Raw genomic sequence first — 21,758 nt, 5'->3', positions numbered from 1 at the left:
TCTTTATATTTGTGTTGTCGGATCGACAGAGAAACACAGAGAAATAACAGGATTCAGGACAAAAAGGAGAAGAAACGGAGATTAAAAAGAAAGCTAAATAACGTCAGTGTTTTCAGGAGGGAGATGCTGAGGGGAGAGCCGGATTGGGAAGACAAGATGAGTGAGGGAGAAGAGAAAAAGAGGATAACAAGCGGGGATGAGGCCTGTGAGAATCACCCATGATGTGATATTGGGCGGGAGGCTGAGGAGAGGAGATGGGGAGGCGGGGGGGGGGGCAACAGGCTCACAGACCAACACTCCCCTCCTGTGGCACTGCCAGATACTGCTGCACATCCTAAACAAGCTGCAGACACACATGCACGCTAACAAAGCTGCACACGCTCCAGCTCTCAGATACAGAACCTCTCTCTCAAATGGAATTTAAACACACACACACACACACACACACACACACACACACACACACACACACACACACACACACACACACACACACACACACACACACACACACACACACACACACACACACACACACACACACACACACACACACGAGTACAGAGCCGGTTTGAGCCGCTCAATCTGCTCTGCTGCTTGGAGGTAGATAAGAAAAAAAGTCAGCTACCCCGCCGCCGCGTCGCACACATAAGGCACTCATTACTGAGCGCAATATGCATGGAGAGACACTCAGAATGAGACAGAGACGGAGAGGCATGGAGAGAGAGAGAGTGTAGGAGCGACGCTGTGACACAGTGCTGCACGCTGAGTGTGCAGAGCTTAGCTTAAAGGAGGTGATTTGTTTCGGAAGGGGTCAAGCCTTTGAAAGGGAAGCTCAAACACCGCTGGTTCCTCTTTCATCGCTTCTTTTAAGCACCATCATTTAAACGCGACCACAGGCTGCAGCAGGAGGAAAAATTACACAACTTCATAATTATGGACGACGAGGCGAGAAGAGGAAAATGGTTCCTGAAATGATGTCATTTTTGAAAAGGTGTTTTGATACAGGTTTCCCCCTTCCTGATTCTGCTACCTCATCAGGAAATGACTGTATATAAAGATGGAGGACGCTCTCCACCTCCTCTAGCTGCACAAAAATGAAGCCAAAATACCCCCAATGTGAGCATTTGGAGCCAAAGTCTGTGCAGTAGAGAATGGCCGCCCCTTCCTCGACCCAAAACACACATTTAACCTGTGTTGGGCCCTCAGGTGGGCTCAGTCTGCAGCAGAACAGCTTCTTGTGTCGGTCTGAAGTTCAATGACTGTAGTGTTAGTTTTGCCTCTACTCTGCTACTCGGGAACAGAACGCTGCAGGAGCCCGATTTGTCAACTGAGCTGTCAATCATGAGGCCACACCCCCTTTTTATAGCCTCAAATAACTAATTAAACACTTGGATGTAAATCAGCACGATAAGAACTAACTGTAATGACAGAAACCATGTTTGACGTGTATTTTCATTTTATAGTTTGACTCATGTCCCATCTGTTAACATGGAGGAGGCGGGCTTTATGACCTATACTGCAGCCAGCCAGCAGGGGGCGATAGAGAGGGTTTGGCTTCACTCTTAGGGAGTTGTCATGTCGGCCATCTTTTTATACAGTCTATGGCCGATTCAGATTAACCCTCTGCACCAGTACAGTTAAAACACATCCATATTATTGCTGGAAAAACACCGACTGATTTGTATTTTGGCTAATAAATGAAGGTATCAGGTCAGTGCATTGACCGGCGTCTCGGCTGCATCATCTACAGTATATCAGTGCCTCATTTGTGGCTGGATTGGAGGCCTACAGATACTGGTAGGAGTAACTCTAGTAGGTTATGCCGTATGCAAAAGCTTTCACACTTTTCTTTCCAATTCGTAAAGAAAGCAGACTTTAAAGAAAACATCCTTTCTGAACCTTTTTAAATATCTCAAGAGAAGCAGCATGTGTTTTCTGGTCGTTAAAAGCCGGACTACGTGGGTGGATTAAAGGTGTGCATATCTCACAAAAGTCAAGGATTCTGTATCCTGACTGAGGTTTAGCAGCAGTCACTCGTGTCTTACCTGACTGTGAGGTGGATATCCATGGAAACCAGGGTTTAACGGCTCATTGTTCTGCAGGAGACAACAGGAGAGAAGAGAGCAGCGTGTGAGTGGCTTTTCAAAACGAGTGGAAGCAGCTTTTCAGTCCATAACTTCTGCATTTTGGGTGAAAAGCACCCTCAGAAAAAAAAGACTTCACATGGCATTTTTAAAGTAACCAGAGAGGAAAGAATGAAGATTTATTTCAATATAAAAGATTTGGTTTTCAATGCCGACAGTCAGGGCTGCACAAATAATCAAATATTAATCCTGATCTCTATTTTGTCTTCCTATGATTAAATAAACATGATGGATGGTGATATCCCGTCAAATCAAGTGCTCCCTAAACTAACAGCCCCTCCCACAGGGGGCGATGGAGAGGTTTGGGCTTTACTTTTGGGGGAGATGGCGTGTCGTGTCGTGAGCGCCTACCTCTCAGCGGCAGTTTATAGTGTAAGAGTAAACAACAGAGAGCGGCGTGTCGGTTCAAAGAATGACCATGTTAACTGGCCACTTTCAGCCAAATGCGTCTGTGGTTGTCGTGGTTACAGCAGCTGTTGAAAACGTGAAGAGAATACGTAGCGGCCCTCGTGAATTCCTCTTTGTTGTTTTAAATTCAAAATAAACTGCTCTGTTACGTCTTTGAAGTGTTGTTTGTGCAAACGTGTCATGAAGGCTCAGGTGTGTTTTGAACGCTGCTTGTTGTTACGCTAAAACAGGAAGAGAGCGAGTCACTCGCTAAACTGAAACAGCGGTCCCCCAAAGCAGCTCGTCATAGGGTGTTTGGAGGTATTTCAGGTTATTGGTAATTGGCGCCACAAAGCAACACGACTAACTTGTTCAAGCAGCTAAAAAACAGCACACAGTGCAGCATGATGAGTGTATGAAGGCCGAGAGGAAGAACGAGCTACTCCCCGTCCTCCAGCGTCAGACATCCATAACAGCCACGCTGTGCAGCGCGACACCCTATCCCACTCCAAAGACACACTGAAATTACCCATGATGCACCAAATTCAGGTTAAGAACCTCATTCCTAAGTTTAAGGTCTAAGGTTAAGACCTTAAGTCTTTGATGCAAAATGTGTACAGGAGCCTGAATGTAGCACAAAATGGTTCAGAGTTCAGACCGGGACAGGCGACCCCTCCCTGAAGGAAAAACACTAAGTAGTAAATTAAGTTAATAGTCTGTGTGGATGACCGGTGAACCGTTACCGCAGAGTTTTTATATGCAGCCGAACCAGCCAATCAAAATCCACCAGCAGAGGGTGAGCCCCCCATCCCTCAGCGACCCTGCCCCAGAAACCAGTGTTGTGGTTAATTGCTCCGTAATTACTTTTAATTAGATTATTTCTGTCTCTCTTCCCCTCTTTTCTCTCTGATTTTCTCCTCTGTGACTTTTTTTTTTTGCCCGGGCAAGAGCAGCAATTGTTCGGTTTGGAGGAGAAGGAGGAGGTGAAAGGAAAAGAAAAGACAGAAAGTCAAAGAGGGGGAGGAAGAGGAGGAGGAGGACGGGAACAATGGGGAAAGTAAAGCAAAAGATGATATTATGACAGCATTGAGAGAGATGACACCGGCACAGTCGAGCCTGCTGGCATGCCTCGCAGAGAAAACATGACTGCCTAGTGAGACTCATGCCGAGGCACGAGGAGGGAGGAGGGGAGGAGAGGGGGGGTAAAAGAAAGATGTGTGCATATATGTGCTGGGTGGTGGGGGATGGGGTGGCTGATGTTTCCATTACATTTAATCTGCAGGAGGAAGGAGCAGTCAAAATGTTTGCGCCCCCTCGCGCTCGTTCGTCCTGCAAACAGCCTGAGTGTGGGCCGTGTGGTGTCACAGAGACGAGGAGTGTCAACGGGGTTAACCTCCTGGCCCTGACCTCGAGTTAACTCCTGCAGGAGTCACTTCCTGTTAGCCTTCATGCAGCCAATCAAGGGCTAGTGTGCAGACGGGGGTCACATTTCTCGTCTAAACCATCGACTGTGTAAAAGAAGTGGACGTAGCCAACATGACGTCACCAACTGGTTTGTGTACGGCTGTTTGGAAACCTTGAGTTTGGCACTGTGGCAGACGCCATCTTGGTTTTCTGGAGCCAGAAAGGAGCGAGAGGCAAACACTAAGTAATCAAAGCTCAGAGTCTATTCTCATTAGCTGGCTAATTAGCTAGTTAACCAGCGTGATTCCTACAGAATGAGGTGCTTTTGTGGTGGTGGTTGATGAGACCTGTTGGGACTAAAAAAAAGCTAAGGGGCCTCTTGTAACAAAGTTAACTGTCCGCTCATTAGCACACATTTTTACAGGGTTTTTTTTACGCCTTTATTTATAGAGAGAAGGGGGGATGATGCGGCACAGGGCAGAGGGTGGGAGTCAAACCTCGAGCCGCCGCATCGAGGACTGTAGCCTCTGTACATGGGGCGCCGACTTAACTGCTAAGCTAACCCAACACCCGTTAGCACACATCTTTCGTAGCGGCGGTTGACCGAACCAGGTTACTCAAAATGCCTGGTCACTTCTCGTCACTACGGCCCATCATTTCTCAATCTTGACCCCCATGCACAGGCCGCAATAGATAATCAATGTACGACAAACACTGAACGAGCAAACAAGCTAGGTACAAGCTAGGACACAGATATCTGATCATTAAGGCTAAGATATAAAAAGTAGTGTTATAGAAGTATAAGTAGATTTCTTTGAGGGCCTGTTTGGACGATTAACTGCACAGCGAGCCATATTATTTTTCCGATCTCAACACCTCCGACCGTTTAAGTTCAGTGACTGGAATTAGCTCAGGTGACACTTAGCAGACAGCTAGCAGCATCCACCTGTAAGTCAAAGCAACCATGCCCCTAATTATGTATAACTTGAAGCCTTAGTATGATTTTAACTGGCAAGTTATATACGAATAAACCATCCACGCATCTTCAAGTGTTTTCTGTAGGCGTCTGTAAACATGTTTATTTCTGCATTTAAACATGGTGGACATGTAAGTAACTGCAGTTTTTCGCACTTTCGCTGCAGTTCGCTCCTCGCTCGCTTCTGCAGCTCAACTCTTTGTGAGAGTGGGACACTGGGACATGTTGGCTAAGAGCAAAAACAGATGTGGTTATGATGTATGGACGAATGAAAAAGGGGAATGTACGTCTAGACGGAGGGAGAGAGAGAGAGAGAGAGAGAGGAAAAAAGGTCCAGATGTAGAGAAAAGGTAAGAATGAGGGAGGAACATTTTTCTTTTGATGCCACGGGCGGTAAACTCCGAGTCTGTGCGAGTGTTTGTGTCCATACTCGGGGCCCGTCCTCCCGTCCCCCCCCCCCCCCTCGTCTGAAACAGCCCTTTCTTTGTCTCCACTCTCCACTTCCTGTTTCATCTGGAACCAATTTCCCCCTCGTGCCTCGTCCCCAGGGGGAACGCTCTCCTTGGTGTGCCGCGCGTACAGGGAAACGGCCGGGCTTACATTCAGCTAAAATACCGACTGTGTCAAAAGCTGCTGCTGCTGCTCACCAACTCGGCGCAGATGGAGCGGCAGAAGAAGGAGGCTGTTCAGAGGAGGATCTCAAGTCTACAAAGCCTTGGGCAATGTCAACCGGAATGAGAAAGCTCTATTTCAAATACAGAGAAATGCATGATGGGAGTTTGCAGCACTCAAACAAAACTCTAAAAACTGGAGCTGAACATTGTGTGATAATTTAGCCTGCACGGAAACATAAAAACAATTAAAAGTGATTAAAATCAAGTGTCTTTGATGTGATCTGCAGTCAAAGTGAGGAAGAAAACGCTGCAAAAACTGCAAGAATGTGAGTGAAATCTAAACCAAAATTACACCCAACCATCAAATTATAGAGCTGCTGCAGTGGACCGAGTGGAAAGAAGAAAGAGAAAAGAGAGAAATAGGAGGAGGAGAGGGAGGAGGAGGAGTTTACGTAGAAGAACAGGAGGAGGGAGAGGGGGAAGAATTTAGCAACATCTGGAATCAATCTGTCTCCGAGGGAGGAGGGAGGGAGAGAGGGAGGAGGCCGGGTGGATGGATGTGGGGGGAGAACAGAGAGAGGAGAAAGAAAGAGATGAAAAATAAGGGCAGAGACGGACACACACAGGAGGAGGAGAAGAGGAATGTGGGGAATAAAACAGCCAAAGCCAAAACAGGGGGGAGAAATATAAAGCGGTGAATCGTCTGCGTAACGGAGACAATGAGTAATAAGCAAAGAATGCCATGTGATTTATATTTTCTTAAGGGGTGGGGGAGGGGACGGGGGTCTGAACTTGATACCTAGTTTTCAGCAACTGTTGTTTATTCACACACACACACTAAAGCACACACACACACACACACACACACACACTCTCCCTTTGCCATGTGGCGTTCTTTTGAGTATGTAACATGCCTGCGTGTCTTGAAGAGTACACAAAAGCAGCCACATTTATGCAGCAATGATTTTCGAGTTAGAGAAATAAAAGCAGCGTGCCGCTCTGAGCCCGTCCTGGTTGAAAAAACAGGCTTTCATAACTGCAACTTTCCATTTAGTTAATTCCATACAGTTTGTGAGCCTTTGAAGGCGCCGATGACTGTGAGGGATTCAGACAGCGCTGGCGGGGATCAGCAAAAGCACAGCAAAAGCAGTCACACACACGTAAACACACTCGTGTCCCTCTCTCTTAAAGCTAAAGGGCGTCGCTCCTGTTTATTTTCTCGCTCTCCGACTCCGGCTATTTTAGGAGAAGGGAAGAAGTTGGTGGAGCAAACGGGTAGGAGCAGGGGAAAGAAAAAGGAGCAGCAGTGGTGGAGGAAAGGCAGAAATGACATGAGGTCAACAGATGGTGAGAGGGGAGGGGGACGAGGGGAGGAGGGGAGAGGGGTAATTAAGGGGGGCTGCTGCGAGCATCCAGTGATCCCTAACAGAACAGCCTGAGGAAGAAGCCGATGTTCGGCTTTATTATATTGCCAAATGGAATAAAAGCCCAAACCGCGAACACGTCACGACCCAACACACTCAAACTTCTACATAAATACACAAACTCCTGCCTTTCAGCTGAACATCTACAACCTACAATCGACTTAACAACAGTCAATAACTTTTTACAGCCTCACAAACTTCACAGGATCTGAAACATGGAAAACCAATCATCCACAGGGTGTCAATCCACGGCTGACTGTTGTCAGCATCTCAAAAGACAACAAAAAAGTTGACAGTGACGGATGTGATTTTTCATTTGTCTTCAGAAGACAACTCAAACCCAAATCATGAGCTTTAAAAAACAATTGCTTTGAAGGTACAACCGAGAACAACCACAAGGAAGGAACGTTTTTCCATTAAGAGTGAAGCTTTATTTCCAACACATCCCCCTTTTCATCAGCAAAACATGCCCAGCGATGGAAGAACTACATCTTTCAGTACCTGCTCTCTTTTCTTTACGCTTTATGTTCTTTGTAAAAGAGCAGGAGTTTCAAACTGCCCTGATTTGACCCGGATAAGTGGGATTCTTTCCAATCCGTCATGAGGCTGTAGGGCATCTGCCAGCTGGATTTATTGATGTCTCCTCTCCTTTAACTGTGTTTGCATTGATGCAGGGTCTACAGTAAGTGTGGGGGCCTCTACATGTCAACATACAGGCTCCAGCAGTAGCACCTCGGTGTATGCAAACTCCACTGACACCACTCACATTTAAAACCAAACAACCTGTGATTTAACTGCCTGACCTCCTTGTTATGCACGACAAACCCATCTCATGTTGGAACAAGGAACAACTGTCAAAGGGTCAAACACTATGCTGAATATTTGAATTGTTGCAGGTAAAGGTGCTGCAGGTACCTCCCCAGAAATATAACTGCACGTCGGGACACAGACCACTACAAATGCCACTGGTCCACTTGGTGGGATTGCACCAACACTACGTCAGACCCTTTGCTTGATGCTATTTTGGAGCTAGCTGCTGCAGCCTGTTGGCATCCACAACTCCATTTTCTTACCAATGTGTTGCAACAATTTCATTAAACGTTAAAGCTGTCCAACATGTTTTAGCTCCAACTGGAAGGAGCAGCTCTCCTCTGGAAAAGCCACTGTCAGTCAAAGCTGGTGTTCTCAGTAATCGATAGAAGCAATAATATTTGAAATTGGCGCCATAGCTGTGGAGAAAGTTGTACAAACAGCTCGTGGTTTCGTCCATTCTACATTCCTACAACACCCAGAATGCATTGCACCCCTCCCTCTGACAAAAAATAGATTTTTGGGGGTGCATTCGTAGGGATGCTGGCACACGAGTCAGTCCAGGTAGTTGCGAGGTTTCATTCCCACAAATTGCCGAAACTTTTTCTCAACATTGCAATTTTATCCATGTGTACATGTTGAAAATGTTGGTCATTCACTTAACCACTTCCTGATGCCTAGTGTTGAGACTTCTGACCAATGATTATGAGCTTTCTGTCCTTCCTTGCTCTGTAACTTGCACCAACATGATGCAGAGGCGTCTCGCTGTTTTCTGTCAGACTTCATCGTATCAGTTTGTCGCAACAAAGCCTGTGGAGCAACACGAGCATGCACTGTTACAACGTCTAATGAAGAAACTAGAACATCGATGTGAGGTTTTAATTTCATGCTCCAACAGATTGTCAGTATTATTGAATGTGTCCCTGCAGCACTCTGCATCACCTTAATGAAGTACTCAGGTCTGAACTCCCGCTGGTAGCTGACCTTAAAGTGGAGACGTTCAGACACCATGTGTTCGTCATCGATACAGATTCCAAAAGATACTAGCACTATTATTATTTCATTATACAGCTGTAGGCTTTACTACTAACCTGTGTGAACCTGATATGATTGATGTGTGGCCTGGCTTCGTAAACTGAAGACATCCTGACCCAAAGACAAAAATGACCCTAAAATGTCGCTAAGCTAACATTAGCTTGCGGCTCCTGCTGACATCCTGTGTCCACTGAAGGGCGTGCTAACTTTTAACACGAATCTGGTTTATAACCATGTAAATTATTTAACTATATTTTTAAAAAATACAGCCTTAAAATGTGTGATTGGAAAAAATGCCGTTTTGCTAGCTTGGTTAACTCTCCGCTAGCAGCACACTGTTCTTCTTCAATGGTAAAAGTGTTGCTTCTAGCGGCAGCCATATTGAATATTATTGCTTTGTAGGCTTCTGTTTTGGAGAAGAAGAAACAAGTCTATTTTTTAAGGAAGGAAATATAAATTCAGTATCAGAATCGGTGCATTGACTTGCATACTCGCTGAGACTTGATTCTGTATTTTAGGCTGCATTCGGTTAACGCTAACGGCATCTAAACAACTCCGACTTTAAAGAGACCCACTGAAAGATGGATCACAACATAATCCACAACTGTCTTTGTGTTATTCGTGACTCTGTGGTGGCTGTGACAACACTGCAGCAGTGTATCGCATTGACCCCATGTAAGGGAAACACTGGATTGACATTTCACTGGCTGGAGACAGGAGCACATGTGACAGTTTGGGGGCAGCCGTGGGGGAGGAGGCGCGTCGGGTGGGTGGGCGGGAGGAGTGGTGACATGATGACCATAAAGGGAGAGTTAACATGGGAGTGTCATGTTAAGGAGATGAAGCCGGCGTGCTGGAGAAGAGGAAGAGAGAGGACGAACAGAGGCAGAGAGAGAGCTGTATTCAATTTCCTGCTTTTTATGAATGTAGCCTTCAATCTGATTAGGCCTCTATGCTTTGGCAATCCGGCTGTTGTACTTGTGCCAATAAAGCACGGCGAATTCAATTGAGCGCACACAAACACAGAAAGAGAGAGAGAGAGAGAGTGGGAAAATATGAGTTGAGCAACTTTGTGTGGGGTTTTTTTTTTCAGCTTATCGTTGCCGGTTCAAAAGTCAAGATCAACTCGAGCTCGGCTCAAAGTTTGAAAGAAATCATTAAACAGCAGAGAGAAGCGTGAACATACGACCCTCTGTGACAAATATTAACACACAGCCTGACCCTCCCACTGTAACACACACACACACACACACACACACACACACACAGGCCCTCTCTGTACATGAAGGTTACTGTACAACCACGAGCTGTTTCTGCAGCCTGTACAGACAGGGTCGACATTGAATCTCCTTCGACCTACTTTTATCTTTATCTTATTCATCAAATGTCTCATGTGTCATTTTACGGTTATATATTTTTAGCTTTAGCAGTTCAGAAAGTGATTTTAATTATAGCTAGTTTTATATTTTATATAACTATGCATGTGTACGTGTATGGGTGCACACTGGTATGTTTATGCTGCTATGGATCTAAAGTCCACAGATCTATACCGAAATATATCTAACTGGTAAATACGAGGAGGGGTCGCAGGGTAACGATACGTGATAATATCGCGATACAACGATTCTGCCTTAATTGATATATTGTAATACAATCATACAAAGATACATCGCGATATCTGATTAACTTCTTCTTCTGCCAATAACTTTCCGTATACGTTACCCTAGTAACCTGAGTCACGAGTTAGTGATGCGGCGAGTCAAAATCAATTTGGAGCATCAGGACGACAACATATTGCCGTATCGATACTTTGTCCCACCCCTACAGGGAAAAGCAAATTATTAAAGCTTCATCATGCCAATGTTTTATATGTTTACTTAAGTTATTTGACTAATTAAGTAATAATAAAAATAATGCCACTCATTTAATTAATATTTACATTAGAAGCAAAAATTGAGAGCTGTAGCGATCAATAATTGATACTCAAGTGTAACATTTCTATTATTTATGATGCTCTTATAATAATTTATAAGTTTTATATATTTGCCAGATGTTTTGATAAATGATTAATTTAATTAATTTTTTTGGGCCCTTTTTTGCCTTTACTGAGGGAGAGTGCAGCGGGGACAAACGGGACGAGACGAGCCTCTGTAAATTTAAGCCCTGAGATAAACCGGCGCCACAGATTTTTTTAAACAAAACAAAACTTTCAGCGTCGTCAGTGCAAATGTTTTCTTATTATGTTTCTTCTTTCTCTTCTTTGACAAAAAACTAAATCTCTTTGGGCTGTGAACAAAACAAGACATTTGAAGATGCCAGCTCCGGCTTTGGGAAACATTTTTTAACATCATAAACAGCAAAAATCAACAGATTGATTAACAAAATAAAAACAGATTAATCGACAATAAAAAATTGTCATTAGCTGAAGCCTTACGCAGATCAAAGCACGATATCCTACAGACGGAGATTTTCGACACTTTACATCAAAAACTATTTTAAATGTTGGATGCAGTTTACTTCCAGCACGAAGCAGGAATCCAAACAGATCTCAAGAGTAATTTTCAGTTGGTATCTTGACCTGCTTTTTATAAATAAATAATATGAGAGAGAGAGTTCGCGCTGGGCTCCTGAGAAGGCAAAAAAGTTAATTTCTTCTCCAGGAACAAGCAGACCTCAGTGTAGTGAGCACATTGAAACTCAACTTTTCAACATAAAAAATCTATAATCTACAAAATCAATCTCTATAACGTCCGTACATTCCTGCCCCCCCTCCCTCCGCTCTGGCCCGTTAAAGCGATCAGTCTGCTTAATGCCCTCTCCTAAATGAGCTTTGATCTCGTTAGCGCGACACAAAGCCTCTTTACTGCCAACGATAGGACAAATCGGCTCTCCCAAACAGACGGAGAGAGTTAGAAAGTGTGCAGCCCGGACTGCACCCGAGTGGAGCGCGGCTCTGCCTCAAGGGTAAACATCAATACTGCCAGCAGAGAGGGGCGGCAAAACAAAGGGAGACGGAGGGAGGTTGAAAGATGACGGAGAGGAGGAGACAACGTACAGAAGAGGAGGTTTAAAAGAGTGAGTTTTACATTGATTTTGAGTGATAGGAGATGGACGGAGAAAGGGGGAGGGGAGGCAAAAGATGGCAGGCAGGGGGGAGATGGGACGAGGGAGGGAGGGAAGGGTGGTTCACCTCAGTGGCACACTTTAAAAAAAAAAAAGCCTGTGAAGCAGGAGTCAATTAGCAATCTGGAAATATGCTCGAGGGGGGAGAAATCAGAGGACAGCTAGAGGGGAGCAGGAGGGGAGGGGAGGGGCTTGTACGAGGGGGAGGTGGGGGGAGGAGAGAGGGAGCAACAAAAGGCAGAGGAGGCTGCACTCTCATGTATTATTACAGTCCTGATTTACAGTCAGCATGGAAGGTCAGCAAGCGGCTCTCGGTGGGGATGCTATGCTAATGGACGGGTGCATTTAGTGAACTCATCATGCGATCATAACACCTGGATTGTCAGTGTGTGTGTGTTGTACGGGTTAGTGCAAGGTTATATATATATATATATATATGTGCATTTGAATTAGAGTTTTTCATTTGTTTACAGTTTTTTTCCAGTTTTTGTCGTCTCTGTTTTTAAATGTGCTAAAAGGAATCCTCGCACGACTTCCACTTTCGCCCTCAGAGTCATTTTCTGTTTATTTTGCCCTTTAAAGACGCCGTTATTCAACTACTCATCTCCATTCAGAGCCTCCACTTCTGCTTATCTCTCCCCCAACTGATCATGCCATCCATCACTTCCCTCTCATCCTTTATCGCCGTCCCTGATGGATGCAAACTAATGGCTTTGATTCCCTCCCTGTCCGCTCTCTCCTTGCCTCCATCCTTTATGTCTCCCTACATCCATCCATCCCGGCCTCGGAGTGCCCTCTCCCTCCTGCTCATAATGTGTCCATCCAATCTAAGGCGGCACAATACATCACACTGTCATCATTTACATGCGCCGTGCATTCACAGTCAACATGGGAACGTTTGACCCATCAGACGCAGCCTCGAAATACACGTGTGTCAAGCATTCACACAAATTTGGTGGATATGTTCGAGTACCATTTCTTTCCTTCTTGATACCGAGACTCATATCAGCCGAAACTCCGATACTAGTGAGATAAAAAAAAGTACATAATATTGGTGGAAAAACACTGATTGCTGTCACTTTGCTAGCACAGCACTGTGCCCCTGAAAACAGCTGAACTTTAGGGGGGTAATTGGTTATAGTATCGAGTCCGAGCATTGACAGGCAAACTAACTAATACCCAACATCTCATATTAAGCAGTATCTGGAACAACGCCACCATTTGTCCAATCAGATGAAGCCCCAGTTAGCCGTAAACAACCCCAGATTAGCTGGCGTCATTTTGGTGGCAACTGCAAGGTTAGCTACCAACGACGCTAACAATATATTGGATATTTTTAGAGGCTTGAAATTATAAGAGAAAACATCACATGCCAATTAGATGCTATCAGTTTGTGAATCACTGAATGGATAAACTACGGTGGCCAACAAGGGCAAGCATCTATGATCAAAAAGATTTGCAGAAACAGGCTGCAAATTCGAACAAATACACAAATATACAAAACAAATGCAACAATGGAAACATGCTGCAAGGAAACCAGAACATTAGCAGCAAATACCCAAACAATGCAACTCCAAAACACTTAAAACCAGACAAGAAAAGCAACAGAAGAGCGCTGCATATCCAGTCACAACAACCACAGTGCTCCGGGCCTGTAGGGGGCGCTACATTGTTTGAGTTTGGCATCACTTTCAAATTTGGTGCTTCTGTCCTCTTATGGAAAACTTTGGGAGTATTGTTGGCATTTGCTGTTGTCGGTCACTGTAATCAATCCTTGTTAGCTAGCATGATGGCTAAAGTGCGTGTGGTTGGCGAACACGTTGTTAAAAAACAGCATTTGCTGTTATTTGGAATTAATTTGGATTCAGGAGAGACGACGAGTCACAAACACAGGTGCTTTTTCAAACATGCCAAACAGCAGGAGGACATGGGAACTGGAAGCTATAGCTAACATGCTCGCCTCGAGATTTACTGATTTACTCAAAATGGGGAAAAAAGGCAAAATCTGACATTTTCCTAATATTTTGCATCCACTTTATATTTATTTTTGTCCTTCATCCACCTCCATCCATCCATCCATGCTTCACTCCATCCTATTTCCACCCTGACCCCCATTTCCCTCCCCAGTGCCGAGCGATCAATACAACTGATGTGCATGGAGAATCCTCCCCACGCCACGCCGCTCATTGTCACATCATCTTTGCCCGGCGGGGCTACAACCTCTCCCCATCATCAGCATCCGTCCTCGGCATTACACAGGACCTATTTGTCATTGCAGCAGGTCGGCCTCACAGCCAATTAAAGTAGTTGACCAGTTCCCCAGGATTCAATTACCTGCAGATGACCTCAAACCACGTCTGCCCGCCCTTCAACTACAGTTAGTGCTGTTTTCTTGCGCTAAAACACCACACGTCAGCTAAAAATGTTCCCCCGTGCTGCTGGATTACGGACACTTCAAAGCATATGTGTGTAGGTGTAAGAATGGTGTGCAGAGAGACAGAAATAAATAGTAATAGATCCGGGGAGAGCAAGCGAGAGTGCGAGGTGCACCCCAGGCCTCAGCAGCACCCCCTCCACGGTTTACAGTAATATACACAGATTAGTCCTTCAGAGGCACGAAGGCTGCTGATGCTCTGCTGTCTCAGCAGCCGAGTCATGAAAGCAGGGAAGACCCGACCCGTGTTACGGAGGAGAGCCCCCCTTGAGCCCCCTCGCTCCTTCAGCCGACACCAAAAGGCTCTGTTCTTTGTCTTTCACTGGGGGTGACCCCTCCCCCAATCCCTGTCTGCCTCTCTCTTTTAACACCTAGCGACAATCAAGAGGAAGGGGGCACACTCACACACACACAAACGGAGCGATTAATGGCACATGCGGTGTGTATCAGGATTTGATGTGATGACTCACTTCATATTATCATCAACGTTCTGAGTGATTTCATCCATGTGAGAAATAAAGAATAAAATCCAGAGTGCTTTGCAACATGAGAGAGAGAGAGAGAGAGAGAGCAGTTGTTCACTTGATGAATGGATCTGATCTTTGCTGTGCTGCTGTCTGTCATAGCTATGGAGCCTGTATCATATTACCTTTGTCTGGCTTGGTCATGCTGCCTCACTAAGCAGCTCCAGGAGCTCGGCTACAGTGTTTAACCTACATCACACTTATTTTACAGTCATATATGTTCTAGTTTCAGCTTAAAGGATTTTTCTATTTACTGCAATGATGCATGATTATGTTGTTGATGAGAAAAATGGGCCTTTTAAAACATTATCATCATCCCTTGCTGATGCTTGGGAACAAAAGCTTTTAGTGGAGAAGAAAGGGGGAGGGCAGATGAGACTTTGGATGGAAACAACACAATACAGATGATGTACAGAATACAGAAGTGTTCACATTGCTTTCCTTACCTGTCCAATGTCACCAACAACACCCCCGGTCCCGTCTATCCTCGGTCTTTTGCACTCCGCCCCGGCCAAGTCAGTCAGGGCAGCGGCTGCCTGAGCGTCGGGCTCCGGGTCTCCTCGCTTCATCCCCCGGACAGCTGCTGGACCCCCGGCCGTGCTCGTGAGGGGTCCGGCGGCTGTTTCAATGTCTCTTTCCCGGTCCATTATTCCCCGACTAACGGGTAGCATTATAGATGCAACGTCGGTCGACATTAACATTGGACGGCAGACAGTCACCAGTCAAAAGTCTGTTTTTCCTTCCTTGTGATTTATCCACAGCTCGATTTTCACAATAGATTAACAGATTTAACCGGCTGATTTTCAGCGGAATTTCATCAATAAAAGCAGCTTTGCTCTGTTTATTGTCTCACTTTTTCTTAGCTATTCGAGGCAGAACATTATGACCACACCAGGACTAACAAAGCAACTGTCTCTTTCCATTAAACAAAAAAGTACAGCGACCAAACAGTGACCTATTTTAATAAAGATCACACCTCCGACTCTTGGATGCCCGACAAGCTAATTAGCTAGCTAACAGTAGCTAGCGTGCTAGCATTACATTCCGCTAGCTCTCCTTATAAATGTGGCTCACTCTCGCAGCCAATAATAGAAAATGTGGGAAATTAGCTGGGCGTTATACTTCTCCTTCTGCGTGGCCGGGGCCAGTCCTCTTTCCTCTTGCCGCTAAATGTGCCTGAATCCCTGCTGTTGTTCCCACCAGCCTTCCCTCTGATTCCAGGCTCTTCTTATCACACCGTCCCTTCCCTCGCCGTGCTCGGTTGTGGATGTGTCTTGGCGTGCAGACTTGGCTCCCGACGAACACGATTTCCCCCGGTCTGAGCCCCAGTCGGTGCAAGTGTGGAGGGAGCCCGAATGCGCTGATCCGAGGTCAGATTTGTTCGCGGACACCGGGTTGGGAGTGAGAGGACAGAGAGGTGAGGTGGGCTGGTCTGAGGTCTGCGTTTCCTCTGTCTCCTTATTGTTGTGACGTTCGCGAACGATCCGCTTCTTTTGAACGGCTCTTTGGTGCGAACGACTTGAAACAAGTCGAAGGTGAGAGCCATTATTTTTATAGTTGTAATAATGATAATAATAAATAATAAGATATTTTATTTATATAGCTGTTTTCATAATACTCAAAAACACACACACACACTTTAAAAACAGCAAAAGAAGCACAATAAACACAAAAGAAACACAATAGCTGTGTCCCAATTTAGAGACTGCAGCCTTCCAAGGAGGCGGTCTACGGAGGATGCTCCATTCATAGCCTGTGTAGACTGAACTGAAATGAGACGGTCTGGTCACGGAGCATTTCTTTTTTTGCGTCAACAGCTGTTCCCGCTCTTGCCCTCTCGTCACCAAACGCCGTGGCCCCTTTTATTTTGCTAGCTATTTGATTGAGTTGAAACCAAAAACTTTTAGACGTTTATTCCTTGGCCGTGTAAAAGTCCACCATATCGTTTGAATTGGCACACAATGTATCTCAGGATACTTTGGAATCGGAGGGTGCATCTGTCGGCTGCATAAGGGGCCTTCTAATTGGGACAGCCTTCGACACACCGCTGTGACGCAATCGGCCTTCAAATACAGACTTTGGAGGATGAACCATATAAATTGCTGTTACAGTAGCTGATTCTGGATGTGATGAATGCATAGATCAGTGTTTCGGCAGCAGAGAAAGAGAGTGATGTACGGAGACGAGCAATGTTTTTGAGGTGGAAAAAGGCAGTCCCGGTGATTTGATCAAAGCTGAGTTTGCCGTCGAGAATGACTCCAAGGTTGCGGATGTGCGGTGATGGAGACAGAGTGGAATTGTGCCCAAATTTCACTGCCTGCCCTAGATCCACTCCCCTATATGCCTAATTACCACAGGCAGTTTTATCAACTCAGCTATTCTACGTCATGTGCAGCGGAATCATGTCACCACAACATGTTGCTGTGGATGAGCAAAATTATAACCCTCCGCCAAGTTTGTTGTTTTGTTGTTGACATCTCTGTAGCCATACAGAGTTAAATTATTGGCAAATCAATGACGTTTATTAATTTTTCCTACATTATTCTGCTGTTTCCTTTTTTTAAAGGCACATCTGCGAGTCCGACCACTCTCTCACCTCAGATCTTATGGCTCCGGTCCTTTCCGAGAGCCGTTCGAACGGAGCCATAAGATCCGACTCCCTTCAAAGAGCCGTAATTCCCAACACTAGTCTCCTTCTCCGTCTTTTCCAAAATGCCCCCACAACCTCAGAGCTCCCCCTCCTCCTTCAGACTCACTCATTTTAATGTTATGTTTAGGCCGAATTTAAATAAACATGCTTCTTTTTAAGTGAGATTTTCTATTTAGTCACATTAAAATTTAAGCTCCTCTGAGAAGTTTTTCACTGGCTATGAAACAGAGTGAAATTAATTCTGATGACTCTCTATGACCTACAAAAGCAAACCAGACCATCCGCGACAAGACTGATTATTTCTATATAGTTATTTTAATGCCTGAAACCGCTGGCGGGGGGGTAGTGATTGAGAAGTGATAAACTACATGCTGCCTTTGTTTATGTTTTCCAGCGTCAAATTTTAAAGTGAGTGACACATATGACTGTTAATGAAAGCAGGATGAGATTTTTTGTTAAAAACCACCACTTTCGCATGTACAGGACGAAACCAGCAAAGAGATAAGAGGTACGGCTTTGTCCACAGGGGGCGCCAAAATCAACACAGACTGAAAGTTCGTCACAGCAGCTTTAATATTTCATTAGAGAACCTAAAAACAATGAAATATGTAAAAGAAAACGTACAGAGTCAAGACAGACCAAAAGGAACATAAATGCATAAAATAAATTTTACTGTAAGACTCAAATGCATGTATACCATTTATGTGATATGCATGAGCAGAAAATAATGAATACATAATTTTTTTTAACATCAAGATCTGCATATATACCTCATGTTTCTTTATATTCGCAAAAAGCTCATCTTTGACATTAGAAATGTTAAAATCTATCAAGCATCTGAACCATAAATTCTCAACATATTTCGTTCAAAACTTAAATCATACTTACAGTTACGACAGTTTGTATGTAGGATGGACACGTTAACTTTAATAAAGGTAAATATTGAAAAGCTTCATGAAAGAAATAGAATATAAAATCTGAATAAATTATAAAAGGCAACGAGCTCGCTCCTGCAGTCTCGATGTTAGTTTTAAGGATTTATTTGCAGTTCAGCAGCCATGTTTTTTTTAATGTTTTTGCGCCCCCTGGTGGGCCTTAAAAGACAGAGCAGCTAAGAGAAATGCATTTCCAGCTTGAATGAATAAAAGATCACTACTCTCTTGTGAATTTGTTGTCATATAATGAATCCAGGAGGGACACTCATCAAATAATCATGCTGTTGTGCAAAAAGGTTTAAAGAGAGGGGGTACAGAGAGAAAGAGAGAAATACTTTGTCTTTGCTGCGCCACACACTTACACACACACGCGATAAAACTGCACCAATTCCTCACTTCACCTGCCCGCCTCAGAACAGATGATTGCTGTCACTTCAGGCCGACTGTGATGTGTAAATGTGCGCGTTTGTGTAAGCGCTTGTGCAGCTGAGAGTGTTGTGTATTGTGTGTGTGCTTTTTTTCTCCCCCTCTGAGTCACTCTATCAACCTCTGTCTCTCTCCGGCTACCTGTCTCTCTGCCACCCACTGAACCTGCAATGATGGACGGCAGAGAGGTCACATCACTCCACACAGCCGCCTGTTTCACTGACGGAGTCTATGGGAGCCCGCAGGAGCCATTATTCTCTTTGAACAGCCGCACACCTCACTGCTCATGAGACGATATTGGTGGTGAAAAATACACAGAGGTATCTGTAGGTACATCTGTATTCCAGAGGCACTGTGTGTGTCTTCTACAGTTTTAATATTGCATGTAGTCTTCACATTGCACACTTTCAACTGTTTTTTAATTGACTTTTAAGTTTGTGCACACCCGAACAGCAGAACGGTGGAGAAGAACATTTGTCACAAAAGTCAACGTCAGTTTTTGGAGGTCAGCCAAACGTCTGTCTTTTTTAAATCATACCAACCCAATGTCGGGTTTCGGCGTCAACCCAACGTCGGGTGATTTTCTGACCTTTACAGAACAGCACCACTTGTCTTAGGAGTCAAAAAATGTTTTGGTAAGATAAGGGGAATCTTTAAAATAAGTTAAGAAAAGTAGGAAAACCAATCATGTCAACATTAATCTCGATGTAAGATTTTCATGTAAATAAATGTCTGTTAAGTCACTATCTATCGGGGAATAAGGTAACACAATGGTGACTGAGCCTATGGCCTACTGGTGAAAGCCTTTGCATTTGCAGTATTACAGACTGAGTGTTTGTGTTGCCCAGTTAGTGACGCGTTTTCCATCAGCCAGCAGTGGTTGGTCTGCCAGAGAGGGCAGGCGGAGCTAAGCGGCTGCTTTTCCGCTCTCTGCAAGTGTTGTGAGTAAACAGTAATCTACTATGGCTGAACAACAAAGAACAGATGGATGACTACAGATACAACTTCAACAACAAGTGAAAATCCAAAGAAGAAGAAACAAACTCGACGCTCAGATGAAGCAAACAGTCTGAAAAGGAAAGCGACCGTCAGCCAGGAAAATCAAGAGTTACAACCGGAGCCAACCGTGGACGTCACACATGCAGCACTGTCTGGATATCTGGGATGAAATTGCCTTTTATTAGGTGACGCCAAATAGAACAAAACAGAGAACTTTGAGATTATATCTTCAACTGTTAAACTGACAAACTGAGTTGATGAGAATGATCTAACATCAGTTACACACGTTCAGATTTAATTATTTATTACCAACACCTTTATTTGCAGTCACCGTCTGTACCTGTAGCTGTGAGCTAGCTGCCTTGTTTTTAAAATGTGTTTTTTTAAAACATTAAACAAGCACTCCTTTCAGTCTAAGAATTCAAACTGGAGTTGTGTCCGTGTAAAGTCATTCAGATGACTGAGGATCTTTTAGTCATACAGCATACTTTAGGCGCGTGAATCAAAATGCTGTGATTCAGCTGAACACATTCAAGTGTTCATGAAGAAACCATCCAAACATCCAAAAAACCTCCACTGTATTACTACTTATCTCCATATTATACTGCAATATATATTACTATTACTATTATTACTGTAACTGTTATTATTATAGGACATATTACATTCCAGTACTCAATTTATCATTATTGATAATACTGTATATTATATTGTACTAAATTGTTATTATTCCATATTGCAATTTTACTTCATATTACTTTTTTAGTACACACCTAAAGGCTATTCCATATCATGCTACATTACATACATATTCATACTGTTATAGTCCGTACTGTGTTTTATTGCCACTTTTTTATTGCACCTTATATTGTACTGTATCTTACACCTCATTTCATACAGCTAAATGCTGCTGCTATTAACCATACATGTCACTTTAGATTGTCACTTTTTTGTTGTTGTATATACCTCTTATTTTATTTGTTATTTATTTTATCTATTCTTATTTCTTTTTGTGTTTACCTTTCTGCTACTTTGTCTTGTTTTGTTGCAACACCCGAATGTCCCCTCTGGAGAAGAACGATCTTATCTTATCTTAATTCAAGACATGTTTTTTCCCCTAACACACCTTTTTTTTTCTAAGGGTGAAAAAAAACCACCCTTGCAGAGAAAAATAACAACATAGATTTCACTTTGATACTAATGAATATACAGAAGATATATTTAACTTTCCGATTTTATTTTCTTATGCACTTACTTCAAATTCTACTATCTGTTGGTATCAATCAATCTACTATGCAGAAACACTTTTAAGGTTAACATGGAATAAAAGATTGTAACTTCAAAGTCAGTGAATGTGGTTTGGTACGCTTTAATGCTCAGATTGCAGTGGTTTACATAGTTTAAAATCTAGATCAGTGAGTATTTCTTTCGCAAGGGCGAGGCTCACATTTCCTGCCCTTGGTTTCCTTTCTTTGCTCGCAGCTTGAATTTAAGTTTCATTATTACACAAATTGAAAAAAAAAAATTGTCCATGCATCTTCTGATGTATGTTTTTGCTATCAAGTCCGACCAGAATTGATCAGTTATCCTCTTCATTTGCCTTAAATTGTGTCAAATAGTGCCAGATATGATCCGTTAAATGTAATGAGTTGTATTCATTTTCGTTTGTCGGTTACATGCGATTCACAACATGTCTTAAAATGCCTCTATCCGTTTCCTAAAGTTTCGTATCTGCCCTCCCTCTGAGGGCCCACGCCGCGTCAGCTCCTCTGCTCACTGGCGATCCCTCATGTCCGGCAAACATCTCAGCCAATAGCATCGCTGAGTTGGCGAAAGAGGCGGGGCGTGAAGTACAAGGAGCTATAAACAC

The 21,758-nt window shown here is 43.9% G+C and overlaps 1 protein-coding gene across 3 annotated transcripts in view; it reads right to left on the bottom strand.

Moving 5' to 3' along the window:
- The window catches only part of LOC138603990 (RNA binding protein fox-1 homolog 2-like), a 57,250-nt gene extending 40,984 nt beyond the window's left edge, over positions 1 to 16,266 (bottom strand). For all 3 annotated transcript variants that reach the window (XM_069675782.1, XM_069675783.1, XM_069675785.1), the window contains exons 1-2: positions 15,325 to 16,266; positions 2,049 to 2,099 (exon numbers count right to left, since the gene is read on the bottom strand). In XM_069675782.1, the coding sequence (XP_069531883.1) occupies positions 2,049 to 2,099; positions 15,325 to 15,579 (306 nt within the window). In that variant the 5' untranslated portion in view covers positions 15,580 to 16,266. The remainder of the gene's footprint in view (positions 1 to 2,048; positions 2,100 to 15,324) is intronic.
- Positions 16,267 to 21,758: the final 5,492 nt, after the last annotated feature.

Source organism: Semicossyphus pulcher, unplaced genomic scaffold (genome assembly GCF_022749685.1).
Source record: "Semicossyphus pulcher isolate SPU_LCO1_2020_fin unplaced genomic scaffold, fSemPul1.0.p SCAF_25, whole genome shotgun sequence".
NCBI lineage: Eukaryota > Metazoa > Chordata > Actinopteri > Labriformes > Labridae > Semicossyphus > Semicossyphus pulcher.
This window is presented reverse-complemented; position numbering and strand designations above follow the sequence as displayed.